The sequence below is a fragment of the Electrophorus electricus genome, chromosome 19 (assembly GCF_041902795.1).
Source record: "Electrophorus electricus isolate QZ-2024a chromosome 19, ASM4190279v1, whole genome shotgun sequence".
Taxonomy (NCBI): domain Eukaryota; kingdom Metazoa; phylum Chordata; class Actinopteri; order Gymnotiformes; family Gymnotidae; genus Electrophorus; species Electrophorus electricus.
The window spans coordinates 18241328-18266550 of record NC_137515.1 but is presented as its reverse complement, the minus strand read 5'-3'; the positions used below and the strand labels follow the sequence as shown (position 1 = coordinate 18266550).

The 25223-nt window shown below is 42.9% G+C and overlaps 3 protein-coding genes across 18 annotated transcripts in view; 1 reads left to right on the top strand and 2 right to left on the bottom strand.

The window, feature by feature from the left end:
* Nucleotides 1-1103: 1103 nt before the first annotated feature.
* Nucleotides 1104-10563, bottom strand: pigo (phosphatidylinositol glycan anchor biosynthesis, class O). 4 transcript variants are annotated; one of them, XM_027006468.3, is made up of 11 exons: nucleotides 9976-10563; nucleotides 9216-9697; nucleotides 8681-8824; nucleotides 8392-8515; nucleotides 7941-8100; nucleotides 6694-6882; nucleotides 4927-6469; nucleotides 4401-4604; nucleotides 3312-3499; nucleotides 2942-3012; nucleotides 1104-2622 (listed from the first exon to the last, which is right to left on the bottom strand). In XM_027006468.3, the coding sequence occupies exons 2-11, from the start codon at nucleotides 9694-9696 to the stop codon at nucleotides 2493-2495; spliced, it is 3234 nt and encodes a 1077-aa protein (XP_026862269.2). In that variant the 5' UTR covers nucleotide 9697; nucleotides 9976-10563; the 3' UTR covers nucleotides 1104-2492. The 4 variants fall into 4 exon arrangements, with proteins under 4 accessions (XP_026862269.2, XP_081558619.1, XP_081558621.1 ...); XM_081702493.1 differs by having other exon boundaries at nucleotides 6694-6873; XM_081702495.1 differs by lacking the exons at nucleotides 8392-8515; nucleotides 9976-10563 and having other exon boundaries at nucleotides 9216-9356.
* A 149-nt stretch (nucleotides 10564-10712) lies between these two features.
* Nucleotides 10713-14797, bottom strand: stoml2 (stomatin (EPB72)-like 2). Its single transcript, XM_027006462.3, has 10 exons — nucleotides 14619-14797; nucleotides 13887-14039; nucleotides 13415-13514; nucleotides 13257-13315; nucleotides 13070-13171; nucleotides 12580-12714; nucleotides 12256-12400; nucleotides 12039-12118; nucleotides 11771-11899; nucleotides 10713-11365 (listed from the first exon to the last, which is right to left on the bottom strand). The coding sequence occupies exons 1-10, from the start codon at nucleotides 14661-14663 to the stop codon at nucleotides 11225-11227; spliced, it is 1089 nt and encodes a 362-aa protein (XP_026862263.2). The 5' UTR covers nucleotides 14664-14797; the 3' UTR covers nucleotides 10713-11224.
* Nucleotides 14798-16224: 1427 nt separating this feature from the next.
* The window catches only part of unc13bb (unc-13 homolog Bb (C. elegans)), a 70704-nt gene continuing 61705 nt past the window's right edge, over nucleotides 16225-25223 (top strand). For all 13 annotated transcript variants that reach the window (XR_014118540.1, XR_014118541.1, XR_014118542.1 and 10 more), the window contains exon 1: nucleotides 16225-16495. Coding sequence is in view for 10 of the 13 variants with exons in the window: in XM_081701755.1 (XP_081557881.1) it covers nucleotides 16474-16495 (22 nt within the window). In the remaining 3 variants the exon portion in view is untranslated. The remainder of the gene's footprint in view (nucleotides 16496-25223) is intronic.

Below are 25223 nucleotides of genomic sequence, written 5' to 3'. Positions count from 1 at the left end.
CCCGAGCAAGGCCCTTAACCCTCAATTGTTCAAATTAAGTCATAATTGTAAGTTCTGGATAAAGGCTTCAGCTCAATGCCATAAATATTCAGTCCTGCTGTGTATTGGTGTTTCTCTCACCAAGCATTCTGTGGGCTGGTCTCCCAAATATCACTGGATCATTTGATGTTGATCATGAGGTTGTTAAAGAGCTGAAAAACATAACAAGTAAGCTAATGCTACTGCACACCGAATACCGCTGATCCTCCTGTATCTCTTGGGAAAGACAGATAGACCATATGGCATGTTTGGAAATACAGCGCGCTTCAACTTATATCATTGTAATGAGCTGTAACTTTTAGTTTCAAAATTCAAGTCGTGTTTTGACTTCTTCGAAGTTCAGAGAATCCAATGACGTCTGGGGAGAACAACGTCGTTTTGTACGTAGAGCAAAAGGTTTTGGATTTAAATGTATTTATTTATCACAGTATGCGATTTTCCCTACCGCCATTCATTTTCCACATAGAAAAATACCTTTAGGCCCCGAGTTCCGGAAATGGGCAAGAAGCTTACTGGATAATGTGCACTTCAGTGACCTATTCATTCATAAATAAAAAAACAAACAAACAATAAAAAAAAAAGTAAACCAGCATTCGGGGAAAGCCCCATATGCTATTTCCAGTAGAGATAAGAGCCGCTACCACCATCCTGGTCAAGGGTAATTTGTTACATGCAAGATAAATTCCCCATAAAATTGACATCGTTTTTTTGTGCAGAATACAGTGCAGTTAGAGATAAGGAGAGACTATCACCATCAACAACCAGCATAAAACTAATTTCATTTGAGTGAAAGCAGAAGACAGGATTATTTCATTTGTTTGTTACAATGTGGTGTCATGCAACAAGTTAAGAGGCTTGACCTTAACTTGTTTAAATTTAAAAAATGGTATTTTTAAAACATGGTGACCATAAAAATGTGATCTCCATCTCAGCAGTGGTCTTGTCTTGACAGCCTAAACCATTCTTAGCAAGGATTTATTTTGTGGGAGTCTTGATCTCTCCAGTGGAGCACCAGAGCTCAGATGGACCCAAAAGCCAACAAATGACACAGTTCACATAAACTGTGAAATGTATAAAATATTTAATCAGTTTTTCCTCATTGCAACATTTAGTTTAAAACAATTTTAAAATAATAATAATTAAAAAAAAATTCTCACACCCTCTACATTTACCTGCTTCTGCCAGATGTTAGTGAAATCCAACAGTTCAGTAAAATATAATGCACTTGCCACCAGCAACATAAAAATGTCCAACACAGAACATACACTTCCACATACACCACAGCAGCAACACAACTATTTAATTGTACCCAAACTCTACCTGATATCATACTTCCCTTCACCCTTTCAATTCTCACCTTTCACTTTCATAAACAAAACAGGAAACATTAAATAAATTTCATTCATCAACAGGGACACAAACATGAAAAACAATAAATAACAGCCAATGCGTACTGAATAAACTAAACATTTCAATCAATTGCATCGCATGAGGCAGCTGTTAAGACCAATCCTCCTGTTACCTGCACCACACCTGGCCTTACCTGGTCTAAACAGCAAACGCAAAATTAATATTACTAACTAATATTATTTTACTGACTCTGAAACTGATAATAGGTGGTTATTGCTACAAAAGAGCTCGAGCAGCAAAGTTAGCACTAACCATAAACTGCTACAAAGTCAGAATGGACAAATAAAAGTAATTTCTCACACACACACACACACACACACACACACACCGGAGCTCACAGATTAATGGAAGCTGCTATGTAGATTGGCAGTCCAGTGCCCTGCTCCAGCATTTCCTGATCCCAGTCCAGGAAACCCCCCCTACATCCCACAGCAGTGTCAGCCCTGCTGTGAGCCAGTGGACTGGTCTACTTATGCTAATCAGTGCATGAAATCAGATGGATTATAGCAGGAAGAAGAATAAACCATCCAGAGCAAATGGTACATTAGAGTGTACTGTGTAAAGGTATTTACTTATTAGCAAGGTAACGGGGTTCATTTAAGGTAGTGTGAGCTAAGTCTTAAATTAAGCCAAACATTGTGTGTAAACCTACAAATTCAGATTCATGCATGAGATAAGGTATCACAGTTCTAAATAACTACCCCCTGGAGGCTGTTCCCCAGTTCTGAGTGTACAATGAGTGTGTACAAGTACAACCCTGCAGCCCCTGACTAAATGCCTTCAGTAGCCACGTGTCAGAGTGGTGTCTAGCAGTAGAAAGGCATCTCCCAACTGTCCTCAGCTACACAGAGGTGCCATGAGTGTCTGAGTCTCAACAAAATCAGTGCGAAATTCCAGCGCCTGTACATATTCGCCTGCCACGTCAGAGAGGTCAGGCCCTTTATGACCTCATCAGTCCAAGCTAGGTTGTAGCCTGTTCTTCCATCCTATTGGCAGTCGTGTCCGGGAAGTTCACCCCTATCGTCCTGCGGCAAGCAGCGTCGCTACCTGGAATTTTCCGGAAGGAGTCTGTGAAATAAGCACGCCACTGCCACATCCACCCTCAGGACCAGAGCGATTCCGAACAGCAGAAATACACTGCTGACAACAAACGCACTGGCTTCAAACATCAGCCTGTGCACACACACACACACACAAACCAAGATGAGTACACACATAGAAACACCCACAAACACAAATGTGTACATGCAAGCACACACACAGGGAAGAGAGATTAAATAAAGTCAGAAGAAATAAGATCAAAATGAAAAAATGGAAGAGTAGATGAGTGATGAACGTGTAAATGAATAAAAGTATGCAGAGTGTAAGTATGTGTGTGTATAATGGAGGGTCACAGAGAGAGAGACTGTGTGAGCACGCACGTGTGTGTGTGTGTGTGAGTATAAGGCAGGGGTTACTGAGAGACTGTCAGAGAGGGAGATTCTTCACTCACTTTGGTGCAAAAACTTTCCACACCATCAGGTGCCTCCTGAGGAAAGCTGCAGCACAGACCGAGGCCAACACCTGTAGACACCACAGAGTAACCGGTAAACACAGAGACACACACCTGTAGACCTACACACACACCCTGAAACAGACACCTGCAGGTACCTGAGCATGCACACACACAGACCATAACAAAATCCTATTGACAAAACAGTCCTAAGACAGGGTAGACACAGACAGACAGACAGACACACACACACACAGAAGCAAACACAGATTAAAACACAGCCCTGACCCAAAACCAACTCTAACCCTAATCCTCTGCCCCCAGTTTGGCATGTTGTGTGTGTGTGTATGTGTGTGTGTGTAGTGGGCACCTGAGCTCCACTGACGAGCAGATAGCGCACTGCAAGCTGCAGGAGTGCTGAACTGAACTGCTGTGGGTTTTCTCGCAGTTTCATCTCCATGGCAACATCATCTCCATCCTCCCCGGCAACTGAGCGACCAGACCGAGTCCTGCGCACCTCACACACCAGTGGCCAGAATAGCAGCAGTGGACATGCAACTGCTCTCACACACACACAAACACACACACACAGAGAGAGAGAGCAGGGCTGCACTAGTTACTCTTGAGCCTTGTATAACTATACTATACTTTCTGAAATTAACATGTACATGTGAACAAGTAGAAAATACACAAATATGGATTCAACATTAATTAAATGTTAAAAATGTATTATTTTTACTGCTTTGACATCTTAGTCAAATGTTTCATTAGGACTTCACTTTAATTATGAATGTGTCAGAATGTGGTCAAAGCTCTGTGGATGTGGTCAAGAATGTGGTCAAATCTGTATTTCAAAGCGAAAAAGTTATTAAAGAAATATTTTGGCATTTTTCAACCCAAACTGTATAAACTGCATTTGTAGCATTTGGTTGTTGGCCATATGTAATAATTCTGATATATTTCTTGGTACTTAAAAAAAACTAGAAATGCTTCTGATTGGGAACAAACTTAATGCTTGTTTACAAAATGTATCAAAATACATGCTGATGTAATGCAAATTCAAAACTACAACCAGTACACAGTCGAGGACTGTGCATATAAATGAAAGCCTAATTTACAAATGCTTTTGTCCTTAGAATTCATAAAAGTGTTTTACAAAAATGTTTTGCATAAATTGTCTGCCCCTAGGGTTCTGTTATGTGTTTTCACAGTCTGCGGGTTTTATTTCCGTCTCCAAGTAGAGGGAAATGTGTTTTTCATGATAACTAATGACACACTACAGCTGTGGCAGACAGAGATTGTAGTAGGAATGTTCCTTTAACCATTTATCACCTCAGTGATGATCTGCTGAAAACGATAAACTACACTATTAGTAATTATTGAACAGCCAAGCACAGGTGCCATCAAACTCCAAGTGCCAGTTTGTGCATAAAAGGCACCCCTGGAGCTCAGAGTCTACCTGCAAACAGGATGTGTGAGGTGAAGGTGTTGAGGGTGACGAGCGAAGCAGGCAGCACGGTGCCTGCATGGCCTTGCGGAAAGCCCACGAACGCAGCGCCCCATTGTATGGAGGGGAAGGTGGGCAGGTGACCTGTTGCGTGGAAGAACTGGGATGCGGCCAGTGACCACAGTACCACTGGAGTCCATGGCACAGAGAACCCACCTGAGAAGAGTCACGTGGAAATGAACACCATTAGTGGGGGACTACATTTCTAAATTTGTTTCTAAATTAGAAATACATTAAAAGACGTTGTCGTTAATCAACACAAATGGTTGTAATACCGCTTACATTACATTTCAGATTACATTAATTTTGGAAATGGTAGCATTCATTGATGAACAACATTAGCCTTTATGTTAACTCTGAGCTGTATAGTTTTCTTTAGCACCTTAGTTTTTTTATGGTAATTGAGCTCTTCAATGCTGTCGCTCATTTATTTATTTTAGGTATAGCATCGGTTTAGAGTGACAAAGTTCAGCTTTACTGGAGTGACTCTGAAGGCTGGAGAGGGTGCAGGTGGAGGCATGCAGGTGGAGCAGAGCTGTGGCCTGCAGCAGAAGCATCAGGAACGCCAGCGCCATGCCCTCAGGGTGGAGCAGAAGCAACATCAGGCCCAGGAGTCCACAGAGCAAGACAAGGGGTGCCGAGTACACTGTGCCCAGCCCGTAGGCCTCCACGGCGGGGCGGCCGTCTGACTCTGCCCCCAGTGCGCTGCCGTCTTCCAACGACTGGCGTATGCGCTGGTAAAGCTGCGGTACAAGGTGGTGCAGCTCCGCCTGTGGGCTGATGCCCGTACTCGCGCGGTACCTGGGCGGAGGCATGGGACCCCCGGAGCTGGGAGGTCCGCGGCTCTTCAGGTACACCATCAGCGGGTCCAACCACAGCAAGAGCAGCCCGAGGCCAAGCAGGCCAAAGCTCACCCGCGGCATCACCACCCGCGCCAGGCCGATAAGCTCTGCCAGGTTCCTGAAGCTGTCCTCCGGAGCGGCACTGACTGCCCAGTGCAGTCCCATGCAGACAGACGCCAGCGGGAGCAGGCAGCGGGCGGAGAACCTAGCCACGCCCGAGCCGTTCAGGTTCCCGTAGTGGCGGAGCCAGTGGTGCAGCAGGAAGGCCCAGGCAGAGAGGGCCACCAGAGACAGGACATAGTGCACGTTGCGCACACGGCTGTCCTGCAGGCGTGACAGCGGCATCAGGAAGGCCGAGGGCTGGCAGGAGCCCTGCTCCTCACGGCAGTTATGGAAGGAGAGAGAGAGGTAGAGGCAGGACACCAGCACGCTCAGGCAGACCAGCAGGAAGGTGCTCTCCCGGCGGACCGTGGAGGGTGGCACTGTGGGAGAGTGCAGCCCCGGGGGTTTCTGCGCATCAGCAGGGGGAGCAGGTACCAGGAAGCCATCCCAGTTCAGGCAGACTGGAACGTAGACTCCCAGCGTGAAGAGAAGGAAGGTGACCACGCGTCCCTCCGAGATGATGTAACTGTCTGACAGCAGGGAGGCACATCGCAGGAGGAGCAGGAGGAGCGGTGCCGTGAGGAGTCCCCGGGGAGAGAGCCTGCCACGGGGACACGCACGCCAGGTCCTCCACAGGAACAGCAGCTCCGACCCCAGTGCTGCAGCTCCCAAACCCCACGACGCTTCCGCGGAGCCCAGCGCGAAGAGCCGCACGGCAGCCACCGCCAGGCCCGCTGCCAGGCCGCCGAGCACCGCTGGCTTCAGTACACCGGCCCGCAGCACCACGGACGAGAGTTCCGACAGGACATAGCACACGGCACACGCACCACAAAGCACCAGCAGGCCACACGCCATTTTCACGGGGTTGAAGCGGGCCCAGGAGGCACGGCAGGTCTCCCTAACAGAGCTCAGGTACTCCTGCATGGAGACCACGAGAGCAGGGGGGAGAGGGGTACCGGTGTGCACGGAGCTGAGATACTGGGAGGACAACTGGGAGAAGTGGGCACGCAGGTGCCACAGACTGTCTGCCGGGATGTCTGTCGCCATGTTCGAGTAGGTCTCCAGAAAACGGTTTACCTGCAAGACAAAAAAGATTTTAGCCAATATTAACAAGCAGACCACATACAACAGGATATGCACCGCAAGTTTGGAATTTCTATGCATCTACCTATATTCTAATAGTGTTGACAGCTTACATACAAAATTGTTCTTTCTAACTGAAAAAAATTCTAAACTTCAGCGACTAGTGTACTTCTCGGTGTACTATTGGTAGGTTTATTTATCTCGTCATTCCTGGTCACCTGTTTGACATTAATCCACAGCGCCTCCTCCTGGCTGAGAGCCAAAGGTACACCCAGAGTGGTGTTGAGGGGGAAAAGGGGCAGTAGAACCTGGCCCATGCTGCTGTAGGGTATGGGCACTCCCAGTAGCAGTGCCAGCGTGGGCACCAGGTCGGTCTGCGGCACCACCTCTGGCTCTACCTGCACAGACTTCATAAAGATAGACCTTCTGCGATCTTCGAATCATTTGTTCCTCACAAATGCTGCATGTCACTGATCACTTGAGCTATACAAAATCTGCAAACACATGCATGTGAGACCAGAGCTACAGAACATATTGCTTATTAACATGTACTAGCTGGTGCACTACTGTTATCTTAGAAGGCTGAAATATGCAAATGTTCTATAATAGCTACTTTCAGGCACACAGTGTATCAAATTATTGTATTCTATGAGCATCCTGACAAATCCTATATATTCCAGATGCTGTGTGGGTGGTTTGGTGAATCATTGTATTCACATGGTCAAACACACAGACAAATTTAATCAAAATAAAACAGGCCAACCTATGATATTGATGTGTAAGACATTTTAGAACATATTGCTATTGCATTATATACCAGTACAATCACAATATGGTGGTTTTGTCCATATTGTTCAACCCTGTTGTGGAAGTAGTGGCATATAACATACTGTGGTACATTACCACGTTGCCTTGACTAATGGAATTCAGTTATGGGCATGCAGGAGGTGAGAAAACACGTACTGAAACGTAATGGAACACCTTTCACTGTCAGAAGTCAAAATGAGGCAGACAGATATTCTACTGTTTTAGATTCACAAGCATCACAAGCCTTGGCCCAGTTGACATACTGACTCTGTGGTAAATAACAGAACAACACCTCACCTGTATGCACTTGGTCATGCGCTGCCATGTAATAAGCGAACATGAATGCTACTAGTAACTAAGTGTGGGTGATATGATCATATTCTATGATTATTGTTACACATTATGATTTCTGAGCACATCAGCGGTATCATCAGTCCTTTTGGACCCTAACCAGCTATCAGCTGAACTCAGGAAAGCAAACTATTTTGAAATATTTCATGGACTGCACAAAGGGCCTCAGAATGCCTGATATTAAATCTTTGGCTTATCGCTCACCTCTTCTGCCCATCATCTACCATCACGTATCTGCGTTACAGCTGAGTAGGTTGGGGACCTTTAGTGGTGGGGCTGTCTAGTGTTTATAGCTTCAGCAGGTCACCTGTGAGCTGGGGGCCAGTAGCAGGCCGGAACTGCTGTAGAGAAACAGAGCTGCATCCGTCTCCTTCTGGCTCTCTCCTCCATGGTCACCCGTGTCGGTCATCCCGTGATCTCCCAGCACCACCAGCAGTGTGTCATTCTGTAGTCGCTGAATCACAGATCTGGAATCATCGACGGGTGGACACAAGACACCCTTAGTGCTTCTGCAGTACATTGTATTTTCCATGAGTAGTATGACCAATCAGCACGGCAGCTAATAATGACTAAAGGCTACAACAAAAATAATCCCAAACAGCACCGCACATTATGACATGCTAGTTGGTGGACACTAGTCTTAATTTAGCATTAGCATCTGCTTAATTTACTATTAGCAACGTTAGCATCGGGTGTGTTAGCTTAGCAGTGGATCTCCAGTAGCAGGGTACTTCGGGTTTAACCATTTTAACGCTGACCTGAAGACTCCATCCATCTGAGTAAGCTTTTCTGCCATGGCAGGGTGGTCAGGGCCGAATCTGTGGCCGCAGTGATCCACTCCCAGGAAGTGAGCGATCAGAACGTCCCAGTCATTTCCTTCCACTGTGGGGAGGACACTCGGCCGTTACATGTTCATCAATTCGGCTGGCTAAGCGTAGAATGCAATCAAGGTCTAATTTGTTCCGGACCCGCTGCTCAGCAGGTAATAACAACCTGAAAACCTAGGTGGAGTCAAATACCTCCGCTTTAAACGCCCTAGACACTCACAAATGGGGAAGATGTTCTGGAGGATTCCGTTGTCCACGGTGTGCAGATCCTTCACGTTGAAGGACGGGAAGGGCAGTGAGCGATGGAACCCTCCAGGGAACAGACTGACCCATGTGTCATCGCCCATGAACACTACTCGCTTGCCTTCAGACACAGGAAAAGAGGAGAGAAAGACAATTGTTAGCCTCAGTCACGTCTGGGTGGTCACATCTGACTTAAAAAACCTGTCTACTGTACGATTTGATGCAACACAGGTTAACCTGTCTCCTTAAGGTCCTCAAGTGGAATACCAGGATGTTTTATAACTCATTAAGCAATGGATGTGAGACACATGGCCCATTGTATCTTTACTTGGGGCAAAACATATCCAATTAGTTATCTGAAAAAGATATATGGATGTTAACATTGGGCTGAATTTTAATGAATCAACTGAACTGCAGCCAAAATCAGCTGACACTGACGACCTCCTACCCTAATGCTCGTGAAGTTGATATACGAAGCTGACCTCATGCTTTCATAGCATGGCTATACTCACCCGCTTGACCCAGCTGGCGGACCAGGTTGTCCTCCAGGATGGCGCTGGAGGCAAAGTTGTTCCCTACGTCGATGAAAGTTGGCAGTGACCCAGTGGTGAAGCCCTTGATCCTCTGCATGGTGGTGGTGGGCGGATCCGCCCTGAAGGTATAGAGCCTGGCATGGGACGGCCTCGACGATGCCATCTCATCTAGGACTGGCAGTTTGTTCTCAAACGGTCTGGGCAACGTGTTGCGCGGGTCATAGCGGGCGAAGTCGGCCTTGAGAGCGTCAACGATCAGGATGACAGCCCTACGGAAACGTGGCTCTTTCAGGCAGAAATCTCTGTTGCCTGATGTTCCTGGAGGTAAGACATCTGCACAGCTGCTGGTCCTGTTCACCTCCAGCCGCACAAGAAGGAAGCCCCCCACGAAGAGGAAGATTCCCACGTAAAACACAGAGCACAACCACAGGAGCAGGAGCAGGATTGGAAGCCTCTTCATTCTGGTGGTTGTGGAGATTGAAGCAGGGGATAAATTAACAGGCACTACGACAAGGGGAGGTGTCTTTGGAAACACTGTAAGAATGTTTTAGACTTTGTGCAATGTTAGGTAACGTAGTAGAACTTATTTATCGAAACAACCTCTTATCCTGTGGACTGTAGTGGAATATCCACTCAGTTAAACGGTACGTGAAACGCAAATAACAAGATCCTAGTACAGGTGTACGATTACCGCTGATAACTACAGCTCGTTACGGTTACTCGCCTACAAACTACTGACCTTGTAAAGCTCCGTTCGTCCTCTCTCAAAGGGTCAGTCGGGACTGGGAACGCGCCCGCAGCATACACGGCCAGAAGAACCTGGTGCCACAAGTGAATGCTGAATTACCCTCATCCGAACCCCAGTTCGGGCTTCAGGTCCGGACCAGTACCACACTCAACACGAGACAGCGAGCCTTGTTAATATTGGTCGCCTCGCTGCGCGGTTTCTACTTCCGTCGACACGCGAAAACCGGTAGCAACCTAGTGACTGTCAAAGTAAAAGTCACGTGTTGGTGTTTGTATTTGACACAGCTAGCGCACAACCAAAACAATGCAAACCGAATTTAGTTACCGACACAAATCAATTCTAACTTTTAGTGCTTATACAGTATAGCGACACTTCCTATTCCATTTTGTTCTTATCTTGCATGTGTTAGTTGCATCTGAAATTTACTCACAAGGGTGTAAAACACCAAAAGTGAACTCACTAAAATCTAATCCCTCCAGAACACATACTTGGCAGCATATTCTCTGCATGTCATGTGCAGTGCTAATAAAAGACCCGACATACATGTATTCTGAATTCTTTTCCCTGCATAGAGCAAAAGCACTTGCTTTTGCCTAAGGCACAAGCTATAACCAGTATGTAGACACACACACACACACACACACACACACACACACACACACATACATACACACAGTTTAATTATGAATTTAATTATATTCAGTTCTAAATTTTAAATACAAGTGCTGTCAGAACATGGCATAATTTATTTTATCATCATTTGACTACATAGACACTAGCATATATTGTTTAAATTCCCAATGCTCACATCAAGGGGGAAAAAAAAAACAAACGTCTATGATGCAATTATGTTTTATAAATTCTGATAAACTTGGGTTTAAAGAAGTATGTTTCAGTTAACATTTATCATGTATTCCAACAAAAATATTTTTAAAATATGTAACACCTTCACCTACTCTTTCCCGGAGGGGAAAAAACAAAAAACAATGAAAAACTCCAGTTACTGACATCCTCAGTGGAATTATATGAATTATTCTCTTTTTCCTTTGCTCTCTTATTCTCTCTTCAGATGCCTGGTGTGCAGCCAGAGCTATAAGGCAGAATGGTTAGCCTGGATCTCTTCTTCGGCAGGTTGCTCAGCAGGGACAGGACACGCCCGTATCAGTCACACCCTGCCCCAGTGCCGGACGCAGACGCTGGGTTTGGGCGGTGGCCTCCTCATTGGGATGGACTGTGTGCTCTAAATGCTAGAGGTGTGCTCGGGAGCTGCAGGTTCAGGTGCTGGTGGGATCTCTAGAAAATCTTCTGGAGCTATAGGGGCCACCCCCTCACGCAAGCTTCGGCCTTGCGTCCTTCCTAAGCTCCCATATATAGCCATTGCCTAATGGGACAGGGATAAAAGGTATGAGCTTCACACACGAAGAACAGAGGACAAGACAACGTTCCTTAGAGAATACATAGAATAAGAGCACAGGACAAGACAAATGTTCCTTAGAGAATACAAAGAATAAGAGCACAGGACAAGACAAATGTTCCTTAGAGAATACAAAGAATAAGAGCACAGGACAAGACAATGTTCCTTAGAGAATACAAAGAATAAGCCAGTGTATGTTATAGAACACGGAATACGAGAATGTTATAGAATATACAGAATACACAAGATAAGAGATTCTGGTTTGGAAAAAAGGAGGCTACTGCAGGCCATGGCAGTTATAAGGAATACTCATTATAGGGAATAATTTTCCATACCAAAATAACTGAAGGACATTAGTCACGGAAGACTGACCTGGGTGACCATGCTGGAGATGTCTCCTGTGTTGGAGGGTAGGATGACGGTGTTTGACTCCTTGGCCAGGTTAGAAAAGGCAGAGACATACTGCTCCGCCACACTAAGAGACGCTGCGGCATTTCCGTTCTAAAGCACAGACAGTAGCACATCCCGCACTCAGCATATCTGTTTTCACGTGCTAATGAATTTCTTTCTGTGTGTACTGTTTCTTAACACACGTTCACAATGACACGAGTTCACAGAGACATGACGCAAAAGCTCAGACCTCCAGAGTGAGGGCTTCAGAGAGAAGTCCGATGGCCTTGGCTTTGGCTTCTGCTTTTGCCAGTACAGCATTCGCTTCACCTATTGGTGAAGGTACACATTAAACTTCACCTATTCAGTCAACCTACTGTACACAAACACACACAGCATCATAATAGCAGAAGTTCTATAAAACTTGTAAAAAGCACTTGGCATAGTAATGGAAGCTCTGAACCCACCTGCAGCTTTGTTGATCTGTTCAGCCTTCTCTCCCTCAGACGCCAGGATCTGAGCCTGCTTGCGTCCTTCTGCCACGTTAATGGCTGCCTCTCGTGTTCCCTCCGACTCCAGAACCATGGCTCTCTTTCTCCGCTCAGCCTCCACCTGTGCACGAGCAAATCATAGTCCTGAGGCCACACAGTGAACTGTCACGCCAGAGTTCGTTTCCATAGTCCCATGCAGGCCACCGTTGTCTTCAGTGTTTAATAATAATAAGGCTGTGAGCATTCTGCGTAAAGGTCTTACAACTTTTGACATTTTCTAGATTGTTCCCTTTTGCGCACCTGCATTTGCATGGATTCCTTAACCCGTGGGGGAACGTGAATGTCCTTAATCTCGTAGCGTAGACAGCGGATCCCCCACTCATCGGATGCCTGGTTGATGGAGTGCACGATGTTGGCATTCAGAGACTCCCTCTCCTATTGGAAAAGTGTAGAGTCGTAGCTCATGTTAGGGTAGCACTGCACTGTCAGTCAGGATCACACTGCTGTAGTTCCCATTGAGGATCACCAATAACACAAAAAGGGCTTGAATGCAACCTGAACTACTGACATTTATAGAAACCTTTAACTTGTTATCAAAATTATGTTGTTTTAAGTCATTATATCTTAAGCAGTGAAGTCTAACCATCTACAATACATGGATACCAAAAGACAAGACGGCTTCATATCTAAAAGCTTTTGAGCCTCAATACAGTGTGTTAATCTGCTAGTGCATGGCACTATTACAGTTATTGAAATGCTTTGTGGAGGAAGGTGGACAAGACTCCAATACCCTAAAAACTTTATCCAGCGTGAGTTTTCCTAATTCTGATCTCATAGTCGTTTGTGCAAGTTGGGTCACTGCATACTCTGGGTCCTCAACTCCATAGCTGGCCTGGAAACGGCAGGACATAACAGAATGCTATGAGCCCTGTGCCACAGATACAGAACTCTTTCACAATCCAGTGTATCGTTATGACCTTAAAGGGGTCAAGTATCCTGAGGTATAAAACTCCATCTATCTGCAACGTCACATTGTCTGAAACACAAAAGACACACTTATTAAGACAACAGAGTGAAACTAAAAATAATCCAGTTTAGTGAAGGTAAAATATATAAACAGTTGAGTTCTACTCACCAAGAGATACAGCAGACTGCTCAGGCACATCTATCACTATCTCTTTGAGGCTCTGTACATACCGGATTCTGTCCAGTACTGGAATTAAGAAGTTTAGCCCCTGCAGAAATTGGTGAACGTTAATTAGGGAACATAGTCTTTGAAGACTTTCAACCACTCTACATTTCCATTCTAGGTTAGGAATCAACTAGAGTAGCAGATAGGTCTAAAGCAGGGATATTACAACTCTGGACCAAATCCATTCCTGAATTTTGTAATCACTGGTAGTTAATAATCAGATGATGTAACTGACTGGCCAATTTGTCATCACACCTGACTCCAAAGTAAAAGGAAGGAGGTTGTAATATCTGTACATCAAGGGCTGTGATTGAAATACTTGCGTTATATCAATAAACTACCGAGGACTGCAAATTCCAGATCTGGACTGGAGGTCCAGGGATGCCACAATCTGCTCTACAGAGCGCTCACATACTGGCTCCAGGATGCGGTGGAAGCGACCCATCCTCTCCACCACCCAGGCCTCCTGCTGTGGTACAAACAGAACCACTGTGTTCATGGGGAGACTGGATGCCCATCGCTGCTGGATCCGAGTTCTCCACGACACTGGGACAGTCTGTTGCGAGTGCTAAACACACCCACACACACCAACACACACACACATCCTTTAGAAATATGACCGAATGCCTCTAAAAATAGGTTTCAATGACAAGAATACTGGACCAAAGTTTTAAATGCCCTTTGAAAATTACATGGAGCTTTCTTCACTGGTTTCGGGTTAGCTGATAGCAGTGAAGCATGGATCATATCAAAGCTTGTTGGGTCTGTGTAATGCCTCACCGAGATGTTCTAGGTATTGATCCGGATTAGTTTCAGATATTACCACCGCTGCTGTAGCTCTCGCTTATCATCACTATTGGACAGGGACCACGGCCCTGCAGGAACGTTACTATACTGATCATTTGGTAGCTAGCTACACTAGTCATCATCTCGAACATAGGCAAACTGAACACTTAAATATATTATAGTTAAAATATTTTAGATTTATACTAAATTATTATTTCAGATTCCTCGTCTATATTAGTCTTAATTATTTCGCTAAGTTACCTAAGATAGCTTGGATAGTTAACTAACTAACGCTAGGTTACTTAGCTGTCATGGCTACAGCAGTAAAGACAGAATGTCATTCACAAATAAAATTCCTTACCTTTAGAAGGCCACTACCGGCCCGCCATACTACAGTCCTTAGCATATCAAGATTAAATTACACACGTTACTGGGTAATTTTTCTGAGAAAACGGAAAGCTCCTCGCCAACCTTCCAGCCCGCTTTTCCAAACGTGACTCTTGCAGGTTAGAGATGCACGATTGCGCCACGATAGAACGTGCAACGCTGAAACTCATCCGTCCACTTGGTAGAAGCCTATAGCACCCATGTATCGTTCCGGGTTGTTAACGATGGTATTAAACGGTAGAGCCTACCTATTTTATAGCTCAGTTCCTTAACGCTACAAGTTCAATCGTTTTCTTATGGTATCGAATATTTCCAACATCACATTTAGTTATTGTTATCTCGTTACAGGTTTACAAATCCATCGTTTAGAGGCAGAGGCTCGCATTTGACATCTAACGTCAATTATCAAGGTCATGGACATATGTAATTTCTGATATTTCCTGATATATAATTCCAATCGTAACTTAGGCCTGCTTGTCCAGGAAAGTGTAAATAGGTTTCATGTTCTGTTCTCCTTTGACAACACCATCGTGTTCAGAAATCTACACTCAAATTTTCCACTAGGGGGGAGCTGTGGTGGAGTACGTTAAAATATCAGTTTCAAAAAGCCCAGTACTACCCAGTTTGATAATTATGATCAAAAGTAAAAAAAAATGATTCCAAAACTCTTATTTTTTTCCATAATTTTTTTCTTTTGAATGCAATTAAGTAGCCTAATCAACCCCCGCTACCCCCACCCCCACCCCCCAAAAAAAGACAAAGGGAAAAATAAATCGTGCACGATCAATAGATTCGTTTGCATAAAACTGTGCTATCACCTCTAATAGCATATTCCTCGTGTACCCAACAATGGCCTTACTAAACTGTTTAAGTAAACCATGTTCATCATATAGACCAATTTATTGCAAACAAAAAGCAACAGCTTCAATGATTTCTTCTCATACACATTCACATTTTCAGGAAAATATGGCAGGACAAATCATTTCAAACAATGAAAATTTCAAATAATGATACTATGATTACTATGATTTCAAACAATAAATTCAAATAAGAAAATACTGCTCAGCTACTCTCAGTGATTAAAATGTAGCGGCAGATAGTAGAATGGTGTTCCTTTCAAAAGCTTGTTTGCTCAACGTGAAAGCCCTCATAAATTTATCATAAATATAATATATTATTTAGTCTTTTTCAATATTATCCCATAATTATAAGTTTTAATAATACGTTTCTCATTATTATAAGATTATGATTATCTCTCACTGTTGATATATAAAGTCATAAATATTAGATTAAAAATTTAAATTAAGAAATGAAATGCCTTATTTTTTCATTAGACAGCTTCCACAAAAAAAAAAAAAAAATGTTACAAAGTCCCAATTTTTCCCGAGTACAGAATTACCTGTGTTACACTGCACTTAAAACTCCGTGCGTCACACCTGTTCGTACTACTTGTCTAGTCAACGATAGCAAACGCTTCTTTGCTCTCCATTGGCTATTAGACTTTGGTGCCCCGCCTTCTCAGGAATCATAGTTGTTGAATGGATAGTTGTTATGTCATGAAGATCTGGATGGTACCGCCCTCGACCCGTTCCGCTGATTTCTGCCTCCAGCTACCTTTTATCATGGCGAGGATTCGGACACTCAACGCGGCACCTGTAGAATAGTTGGAGAAAGTTCACCGCGCAGCATTAGTTTGCCAGACGTCCGTGTTTACGCACACAGTAAAGTGACTTGTGGTATCGTTTGCAATGTCACCGGACAGCAGTCGTCTCTTCTAAATCCCTTGATTTATACTAACCCAGGATTTACCCAACAGGAAAAAGATTGGCATGTCTCTTCTCTGTGTGAGAGGTGAGGTGTTTTCACTTTGAGTTTAATTAATTTAGATTCTTACGTGTCATTGTCGTAGCCTATGCTTTGTGTACAAAAGATAATACGCGCTTTACTTTGTTTAGATTTTTTTCGGAAAGTTGCGCCGGTCCCTCTTGTCCAATATACATAAGATACTATACCAGTTGCCATTTCAGTGCTGACTGTAACTAAGGTCTTTGTAATCTAGTTATCGCACTACTGTGTAAAGCTTCCCTTGACTGAATGATTCGAGCAGAATCTCTTGTTGGAACGGAAAGGATTGTTGAAAATAATAATGTAATTTGGCGTGTAAGACAACCACAACCTAGCAGCTGTTTCTCCCCGCCAGCGTGATGCCATTACTTTTGAGACTGGAATGTCCCAAAGTAAACAAATAGGTAGAGCCCACCAGTTCTACTGTTCAACAAAGCAAGTACTATCTCATTAACGAAGAACTGTCACTACATGCTGTATATTATTACGAATTCACACTGAATTAATACAGATTTTAATTTCTGTCGACATTAACATGTAGGCCCCTGTGCGGAAATTTAACCTGTTATGAATAATTAAATTAATTCATTAAATCCAACTCACTTATTGTTAACATTTATTCACTTAACATTAACTGATATTTGTTGCTGCTATAAAAACAACAATAGTATCACCATCATCATCATTATTTACTTTTGCTTATTATTTAGTCATGACATATGGTGTATATGGAAATAATTATAAGTACTCCAGTCTGATCCTGTGTGTTTGTGTGTGTGTGTGTGTGTGTGTGTGTGTGTGTGTGTGTGTGTGTGTGTGTATAAGGGGAGTTGCTCTAGAAATTCTACTTTCATCTGTGGCCACTGGCAAGTCACTGATCAACATTTCCCCTTTGCTTCCTTGTCTGGTTGGCAGTCAGCTGTCTTCTGGTTGCACGTTATGGGCACTCTGTCTCTCTCTCTCTCTCTCTCTCTCTCTCTCTCTCTCTCTCTCTCTCTCTCTCTCTCTCTCTCTCTCTGTCTCTCTCTCTCTCTCTGTTGAACTGCCTCTGTTTGTTTGTGTGGTATTGCTTTAGGGTGTAAGGCAATGGGGGGGGGGGGGGGTGCACACTGCTCATATGGCCTTTGTCTGTTATTACACAGATTGATTTGAATAGGGAGAAGCCCTGGTACTGATGAGACAGTCAATAAGACAGAAACACTTCTTAAAGACCTGTAAGCATGTTTGTGATCTTCATCTTTTTCTTGATGACAACTTTTAAAACATCTTATTTCTATGCAAATACATTTTGGAAAGTGTAATGTTAGAAGAAAGGAGATGGCAGGGATAATCTGTCTTTACCAAGGGTTGACAGATTTTTTTTTCAGGTCTCATACCAAAACCAATACAGATTATTGGCAATCAAGGACATTGGTAACTGATATTTGGGGCCTATATTCATTTGCCATAAATTTGATTGTTTGTATTTATGAGAATGCAACTTTTACTAACAATTCACATTAAATGAACACAATATTTAAAATTATGACACTGTAAAAAAAAAAAGAAACATTTTGAGCTTTAGGAGAATCTGGGATTTGCTGTACTTGGCACAGCACATCTGGTGTAAATTGGGATGTAGACACACACGTTCTGGATGCATTCAGTCTACAGAAGAAGCAGTATGGATCTGAATACCTTGTTGCTCCCATGACCAGAGACCTGTCTCTCACCAAACCCATGTGCTGTTGGGCAGGGGCATGTTTGTTTGGCTAGTGTGTAATTGACGAGGGTCATCATCTGAGTGTGTGCAAGAGTGCATTAGCGACATTATGATTGAATACAGGGTGCTTTTTGCCAACTCCTTTGTTTAACTCGCTCTTTTCTTTCCTCGGCTGGTTCACGTATTCCTCCAAACACCAAAAACGACATTTGATTGGATTTACTCGACACGTGGTCCTTATTTCTGCCAATCCAGTAGTGCTGTGAGTGCGGCATATAGACAGATTACAGAAATGTTTTTGTGTTGTACATCATCTATATTCAAGCTATCCAATAAGTGGACAGGACATTGGGTCACTTTACAGTTTTTGTTTTATCATAGTTGCATCAGATATGCACATTCATATGGTTTTTATTGTCAAAGAAATGAGTTCAGATTCCAGTTACCCAGGAAAAGTTGACCCCTAAGATGTGCTTGTTTTTGTTTTTGTTGTATATTTATCCAGCTTGTGCTGCTCTACTCTCTGCCCTCGTCTACCTACCCTGTGCTCCTCTACTCCATCTGCCCTCGTCTACCTACCCTGTGCTGCCCTATTCATTCTTTCACCGTTTCTCCAAGTACCCTCTGCTTCTCTGTCCACTCTGTGTTGAATCTATTCTCTGTGCTGATAGATACATACACACATACAACCTTGTCATTGAACACAGTATAAGTACAGGAGAATGAAATGCAGTTTTTCATATGCCAAAAAGGCAGATAAATCATGAAATTGTGCATCACAGTTGGTATTCTTATCTGAGCGGGAAAGAGAAGAATGTTGGCATACATGGTATGAGAAATAAATAAATACAGATGCAGTGCAGATTCAATGTTTAACTGGTGGGTAGCACGTGATATCAGTGATTATGGTCTGCGAGAATGTGAAGGGTCGATCTGCTCTTATCTGTGCTCCTCTGTCTATGCCCTTCTTCACTTGTGCTGTGCCAGAATTGGAATATGACTTACAACTATGCAAGAGATGTGCAAAAAATATCAATGATTCTGTACGCTGATATAAACTCAAAACCTGTTTGTGTGAGATCAGCAAATTGCAGTTTTTTTCAGAACGAGGAGAGATTTTGTGTAATGTACCAGTCTTCAAGCATGCAGAAAGCCATGTTGTTTGGATGAAAGTGTGTCTGAGGTGAAAAAATGTACTAACCAGTTGAACATTGAAGTCCTGCACGGTTAACTGACAGTGCTGTGTAGCTGCTGCCTCAAGTACGGGAGAAGCTGTGACTGCCTCGAAAAACGAGAGAAGATGTGACTGCCTCGAAAACGAGACAAGCTGTGACTGTAGCCTGCAGCTCTCAGAATGGAGACAAGTATTTTGTCACACATGCATAGTAATGACATAGTAATGTGTTATAAATCCACTTAAGTTAAGAGGACAAGGGCTAAAGGAAAAAAATGAATGCATTGGTTAAGTAAGCTGTAGTAACTGTGAATGTGGGTGTAGTATGTGTAGTCATTTTGAGAAGTTTATTTGATTTTTTTTGTAATTTTGATAGCAGTTGTAAGATTCAGTGATGGCTGCCATGAAGCATTCCCAACCCCAGCAATGACTTTTTTGTTGTTGATTCTTTGTTTTGGTATATGGTAACACCATATGACATTTACAATTAGGTTTTTCTTTGTTTGTTTGTTTGTTTGTTTTAACCTTGGTTCCTTTATTTTGTGCATGGTAGTAATCTGGTCACTGCAGTAGTCTGTTCTGCCTGTTGGGTTTACAGGTTTAAAAAACCTGAAGATACTGACTCCCATGTTGATCTCAGATTTACGAAATACTGACTATCTTCACTCGAAGAAATGATTTCTTTGTTATACTAGGGTCCATTGGGTAATTTCACAACTGCTGAAAGATAACTTGGGATCAGGTAACATGATTTTACTACACTTACTAGTTTTTATTAATTGGCAGTTAGCATTTTACAATAAATTTGACAGTACAACTGACAATTTGACAGTAAACTGACAAAAGGCTCAGTTTACAATGGGTTTACAATAAAGGCTCAGAAAAGGTAAGTATTTTGGGTCAGTTGTGTCTGAGGCTGTTTTAACAAAACGGTTGGGGAAAGATTTGATTGCACTGAACAGCTGTGAAATAAAATCACCAGAGAGACTGTAGCACAGAGATTAGCTACCATATGAGGCATGAAATAATGTTTATGCAACAGAAAAAGATTAATTACTTGGAGAATTTACCAAGAAAAATCCTGTCTGTGCATGCTGCAAAGATCTCCAAGAATCAGGCCCCAAAAATTAACCCAACAAAAATGGGAACAGACATTTCTCCTATTTGCCTTATTCCATAAACATGAGTTCTAATCTATGATAGGTATTACTATAGATATGGAAGAGGTCAGCATAACATTGACTGGCAGCTGCACAGGTGATTTCAGCGGTCTCTGTGTACTGAATGAAAACAGTCCTCCCTTGTAATTTCATCTTCTCATCAGCGTCATGCACCAGCTGCAGGGATTCTCACCATTCAAGTGTTAGTTTAGGCTTTGACTTCATCATGGACTTTGTCTGACACTTGCACTGAATGTCTAACAGAATTGCATGATATTGACAAAATCACATTGTGATTATATTACTACGTGTTGCTCCAGTAACTCCTGTGGCTCACCTGGTACAATAGGTAGAGCATGGTGCTGCTAGCACCTGGTAGAGCAGGTAGAGCATGGTGCTGCTAGCACCTGGTAGAGCAGGTAGAGCATGGTGCTGCTAGCACCTGGTAGAGCAGGTAGAGCATGGTGCTGCTAGCACCTGGTAGAGCAGGTAGAGCATGGTGCTGCTAGCACCTGGTAGAGCAGGTAGAGCATGGTGCTGCTAGCATCTGGTAGAGCAGGTAGAGCATGGTGCTGCTAGCACCTTGTAGAGCAGGTAGAGCATGGTGCTGCTAGCATCTGGTAGAGCAGGTAGAGCATGGTGCTGCTAGCATCTGGTAGAGCAGGTAGAGCATGGTGCTGCTAGCACCTTGTAGAGCAGGTAGAGCATGGTGCTGCTAACACCTGGTACACCTGGCGAAACATTCGTGAACTCTTAGTGTGACATGGTTTCAGACTGGTTTTCAGAATTGATAAATCCAACAGTCCACAGAACACTCATCAGGAGCATCTGAGTTTGGCCAGGAAGATCACTACACCCAGTCAAGCATTTAGAGAGTTTTAGAGGGCTCATTTACATAGTATGATCTCTTCATCACAAAGGGTGATGTCACAATATAGATCATGCTACATATAACTTCCTAATGTTTTTGGTCTATGAGCATCATTTCCGATTTTCCACAGTAGGCTGCAAAACTCACACCAAAATTCAGATTTATTTGTTGATGATAACTCACAAATATTGGACAGTTAAACCCGAGGTTTGAGAGTGTGTGTGTGTTTGTGTGAGACCAGTGGAACTGCTGCACATGACTGCCTTCTTCCTTGTCTTTTTGCAGTCACACTGCAATTTCTTTATTCAATTATTTCCCGCCAAAAGAGCCATCTCTATGGTGATGTCACGGCCAGTGTCTATGGTGAACGAGTGTCCACATGAGATCAAAAGATGGTGTGGTGAACCACATCAACTCAGCACCCTGCCCTGACCTCTCCCACCGCCCTGACTTGTCCCGTCTTCACGCTGCTGCTTCTCTAGATCAATGGAAAAGAAGCAATGCAGAGATCACACAGTGCATGTTTGACTTGAATACATTTTCATTAGTTCATATGATGTATTTTGAATTGCATGTCTGTAATGCTAACAGCAGGTATTGTGTGATATGTAAGAAACATCTGTACAGGGAGAGACAGGTAGGGTCCAGCCATGCCCATCAAAGCACTTAGGAGGTGAGGAAAGCATTCAGAATCAGATCTGTTTTAGCAGACGATTCTATTATAGCTGTTGTTATATATGTATCATTTTCAGTAGCTGTCTTATTGTGACGTTGTGGGAATGCGTTTGTGTTGCACAGAACATTGGTGAGCCTGTAGTTTGCATGAATGTATGGCACAAAGTAAAATCCTGGCACAGATATGCTGGAAAAGAAATTGATGTGCTTTAAAAATACTGAATGAGCTCAAAGTGGCCAAAGCACTATAATTAAAAAAAAAACTTGGTGTCGCAGTGTCCTTTTTGGGGGGGGGGGCTTCTGTTATTTAATATTTTAGTGTATATATGTCAGATAGAGGATAGAGAATTTAAAAAGCTTCTGTCTGTAAGAGGTAAGGCAGTCTGCAGTGAGTGACTGGCGTAGTTGGGGAGAGGGAGCGAGAAAAAGGGAGGGAGATTGAGAGGAAAGGAGAGATGGAGGGAAACTGGACGATAATCCTCTACCCATCTGCTGTGCTCCTTTGTCCGCTCGTCCAGCTGACTCTCAGGCCTCGCCGCGCTGACTCCACAGTGCCAAATGTAAACAGCAGGCACTGCAAAAGACACCAACCCCCCACTTCCTTTTTCCTGTTGCACACTTCCTGCCTACCTAGAGGGATTCACAGTTTCAGTCCTGGAAGGCTACATATCCCAGCTTTATAGACTTTCTCCCAGTACTAAGCCATGTATTTTATATCAAGTGCTTTCTGAGCTTAATCAGGTGTGATAATGTAGGGAAACACTACAATATACGGTGTAGAGTCCTAGCAGAGAGAATGATACAGGTGAATGACTCTCTCTGTCACATGACTCTCAGGATGGCTGTAATGTGACCTAAGATGCAGGCATCATCACTGGTAATCTACTTGGCAGATTCACAGATTCAGTTCACCAGAATATGGCCACTGGTCGCAGCAAAGATATATGTAGTGTCAATCTGGCTTTCTTTCTTTTACCTTTTGTTAGCAATTTTATATCTGATGTGAAGATACTTGATGGGTTTTTTTTTTACCTTCTGTAATAGCAAAACATTGGTCATGTGACTCTTACTTCTGCTACCAGAATATACTGTCCTGCTCTGCTGCCCCACTGAAACATGTTTAGTGTACAAGCTCACTATGGCTCATCAGCACCACAGATCCCCAGTGCAGTTGCTTGGATCATTCAGCCAGTCCATATTTCTACATTGTGAATGCTTTAATTGTCTGCTTCTGGAACTGATTTACAATGGAAACAATGACCCAGTTCTCATGACACAGGCCACATGTAAAGGAATAAGCAATTTCGAACTAGTTTTTGAGTATGTAGCATAGTTAAAAATGTTAATGAGTTGAGTATATATTCATGCTGCCAGCTGTTTTTTAGTATGGTTTGGATGGACACTATTGTCCCATAATGCAATGCAAAATGGAAAGGGAGGAGCTACTTATGTCTAGGGAATTTTGAATTTAGCTAGCCACAGTAGTCACCTAGCTCAGTGCTTGGCCTTTATAAGCTAATTATCTAACTAGATGATGGCAGCTAAATTTAGATAACTTATCCATATTTATAAGCGAGGTAAAAGATCAGGACTAAGTATTTTAGATTTTTATGTTAATACCCCTGTCAAAAGTAACTGTCACATCTTACAGTGATGCATGTTGGCATAGCAACGCTTCATCACTTTCTGTTATTACAAAACAAAGTAGTATGTTAATATTTTGTGTACTAACCTAACAAACCCATACTATTAAGATCAGTATATTGTATATATCTCATAGGATTAGTGTGTAGTATGTTATTGTGGTGCACTTTAAGATTCTGAGAGAATATGTGAACAACATTTTACATCTAGGAGCGAAACTGGGAAAGTTAAAATGTCATTAGGGTTTCTGAGAAAACCTGAATCTAAACTAACCGGAAGGATAAGCCTCAGTTTCCACTGAGACACTGAATGCTTACCCACTCTCCAGAGCCATAAGGAAACTGGGGAAAGGCACTTGCATACCTAATTTTTATTTTCCACTGCGTGTTCCTCTCTTGGCCTGCAATCTGCGGATGTTTTTGTTCTAATTTGCATGTCTTTGCATAAGCAATCATGCCTGCCACTTTACATTGCTTTGACTTGTGCTGATTTGTATCTGAAACTTTAATGTAGTCAAATGTCCTACAAGGAATTGACTTTTCTTAGTGATTTGCATATTTGACAGTGAGCTATCACATTAGCTGTCCAAGCCATACTCAGCCAGAGCAGCTTTGACTATACTGCTTATATGAAATAACCTAAAACTCACACTGTAGGATGTTACATACCAACTATACCTAGGTTAGATTACGTATAGGTTAGAATTTATATAATACAGTACACACTGTTATTGGAAGTGTTTATGTGGAATAATCCAGTGATGGCTGCTAGACATTTGGTCCTCTCATCTATCTGCCGCTGCAGCTGCTGTTATAATGCGGGCTACGGTAATCTCCCCCAAATCCACACTCAATCCCATAATAGTCATTGTGTCTATACAAAAGGAGCTTAACATTTTCATTTCTGTACTTCTAAAAATATTTTTATAGTTATAAATATAGTTATGAATAAAAGTTATATTTTAAACTGTTTGAAACAGGAAAAAGATTTTTTTAAGAGCAGTCAGTTTCTATGATCATTTGGAACATAGGTTGATTTCAAGCATTAAATTTTATTTTGTATCCAGAGTAAGTTTTTGTAGAAAAAACTGAGTGGAAAAAAACCCCAAAAACTGAGCTGCTCCGGGGTCCTCGCTGCTTTATTGATACAGTGGAACAGGAGATTATTGGCAACAATTTCCAAGTTTTATCCTTGAAGGATATTCTGTAAAATTAAAAACTCAGATCAAGTGCCTTGGTGTAACCCTTGAAGATTTTATCATGTGAGCAACATAGTCCTTACCAGCACAACAAAATCCTTTACATTGGCTGCCTACTAAGTTACATATTTATTGCAAAGGCTTGCTTTTGATGTGTAAAGCCCTTGGTGGATTTGCTTTGACATATCTTGCTGATCACTTCCGACCAAGTTCATAGAAGATGGTTTTCTTATAAAACTCCTAAACTTTGAACTAGATATTCAAAGAATACTAGGAATGTAAACCTTAAAGACATATAGCTGGACTATAA

What these genes read in the sequence shown, in the direction of transcription:
- pigo (XM_027006468.3), bottom strand. Translation starts at nt 9,696, where the DNA reads ATGAAGAGGCTTCCAATCCTGCTCCTGCTCCTGTGGTTGTGCTCTGTG. An exon ending in CAGATGGATGGAGTCTTCAG is followed by an intron (nt 8,101 to 8,391) that starts GTCAGCGTTAAA and finishes CGATGATTCCAG; the next exon opens with ATCTGTGATTCAGCGACTAC. An exon ending in TGGAAAGTTTTTGCACCAAA is followed by an intron (nt 2,623 to 2,941) that starts GTGAGTGAAGAA and finishes GTGTGTGCACAG; the next exon opens with GCTGATGTTTGAAGCCAGTG.
- stoml2 (XM_027006462.3), bottom strand. Translation starts at nt 14,663, where the DNA reads ATGCTAAGGACTGTAGTATGGCGGGCCGGTAGTGGCCTTCTAAAG. An exon ending in CCGGTAGTGGCCTTCTAAAG is followed by an intron (nt 14,040 to 14,618) that starts GTAAGGAATTTT and finishes GGGTGTGTTTAG; the next exon opens with CACTCGCAACAGACTGTCCC. An exon ending in CTGAAGCCCTCACTCTGGAG is followed by an intron (nt 11,900 to 12,038) that starts GTCTGAGCTTTT and finishes TCTGTGCTTTAG; the next exon opens with AACGGAAATGCCGCAGCGTC.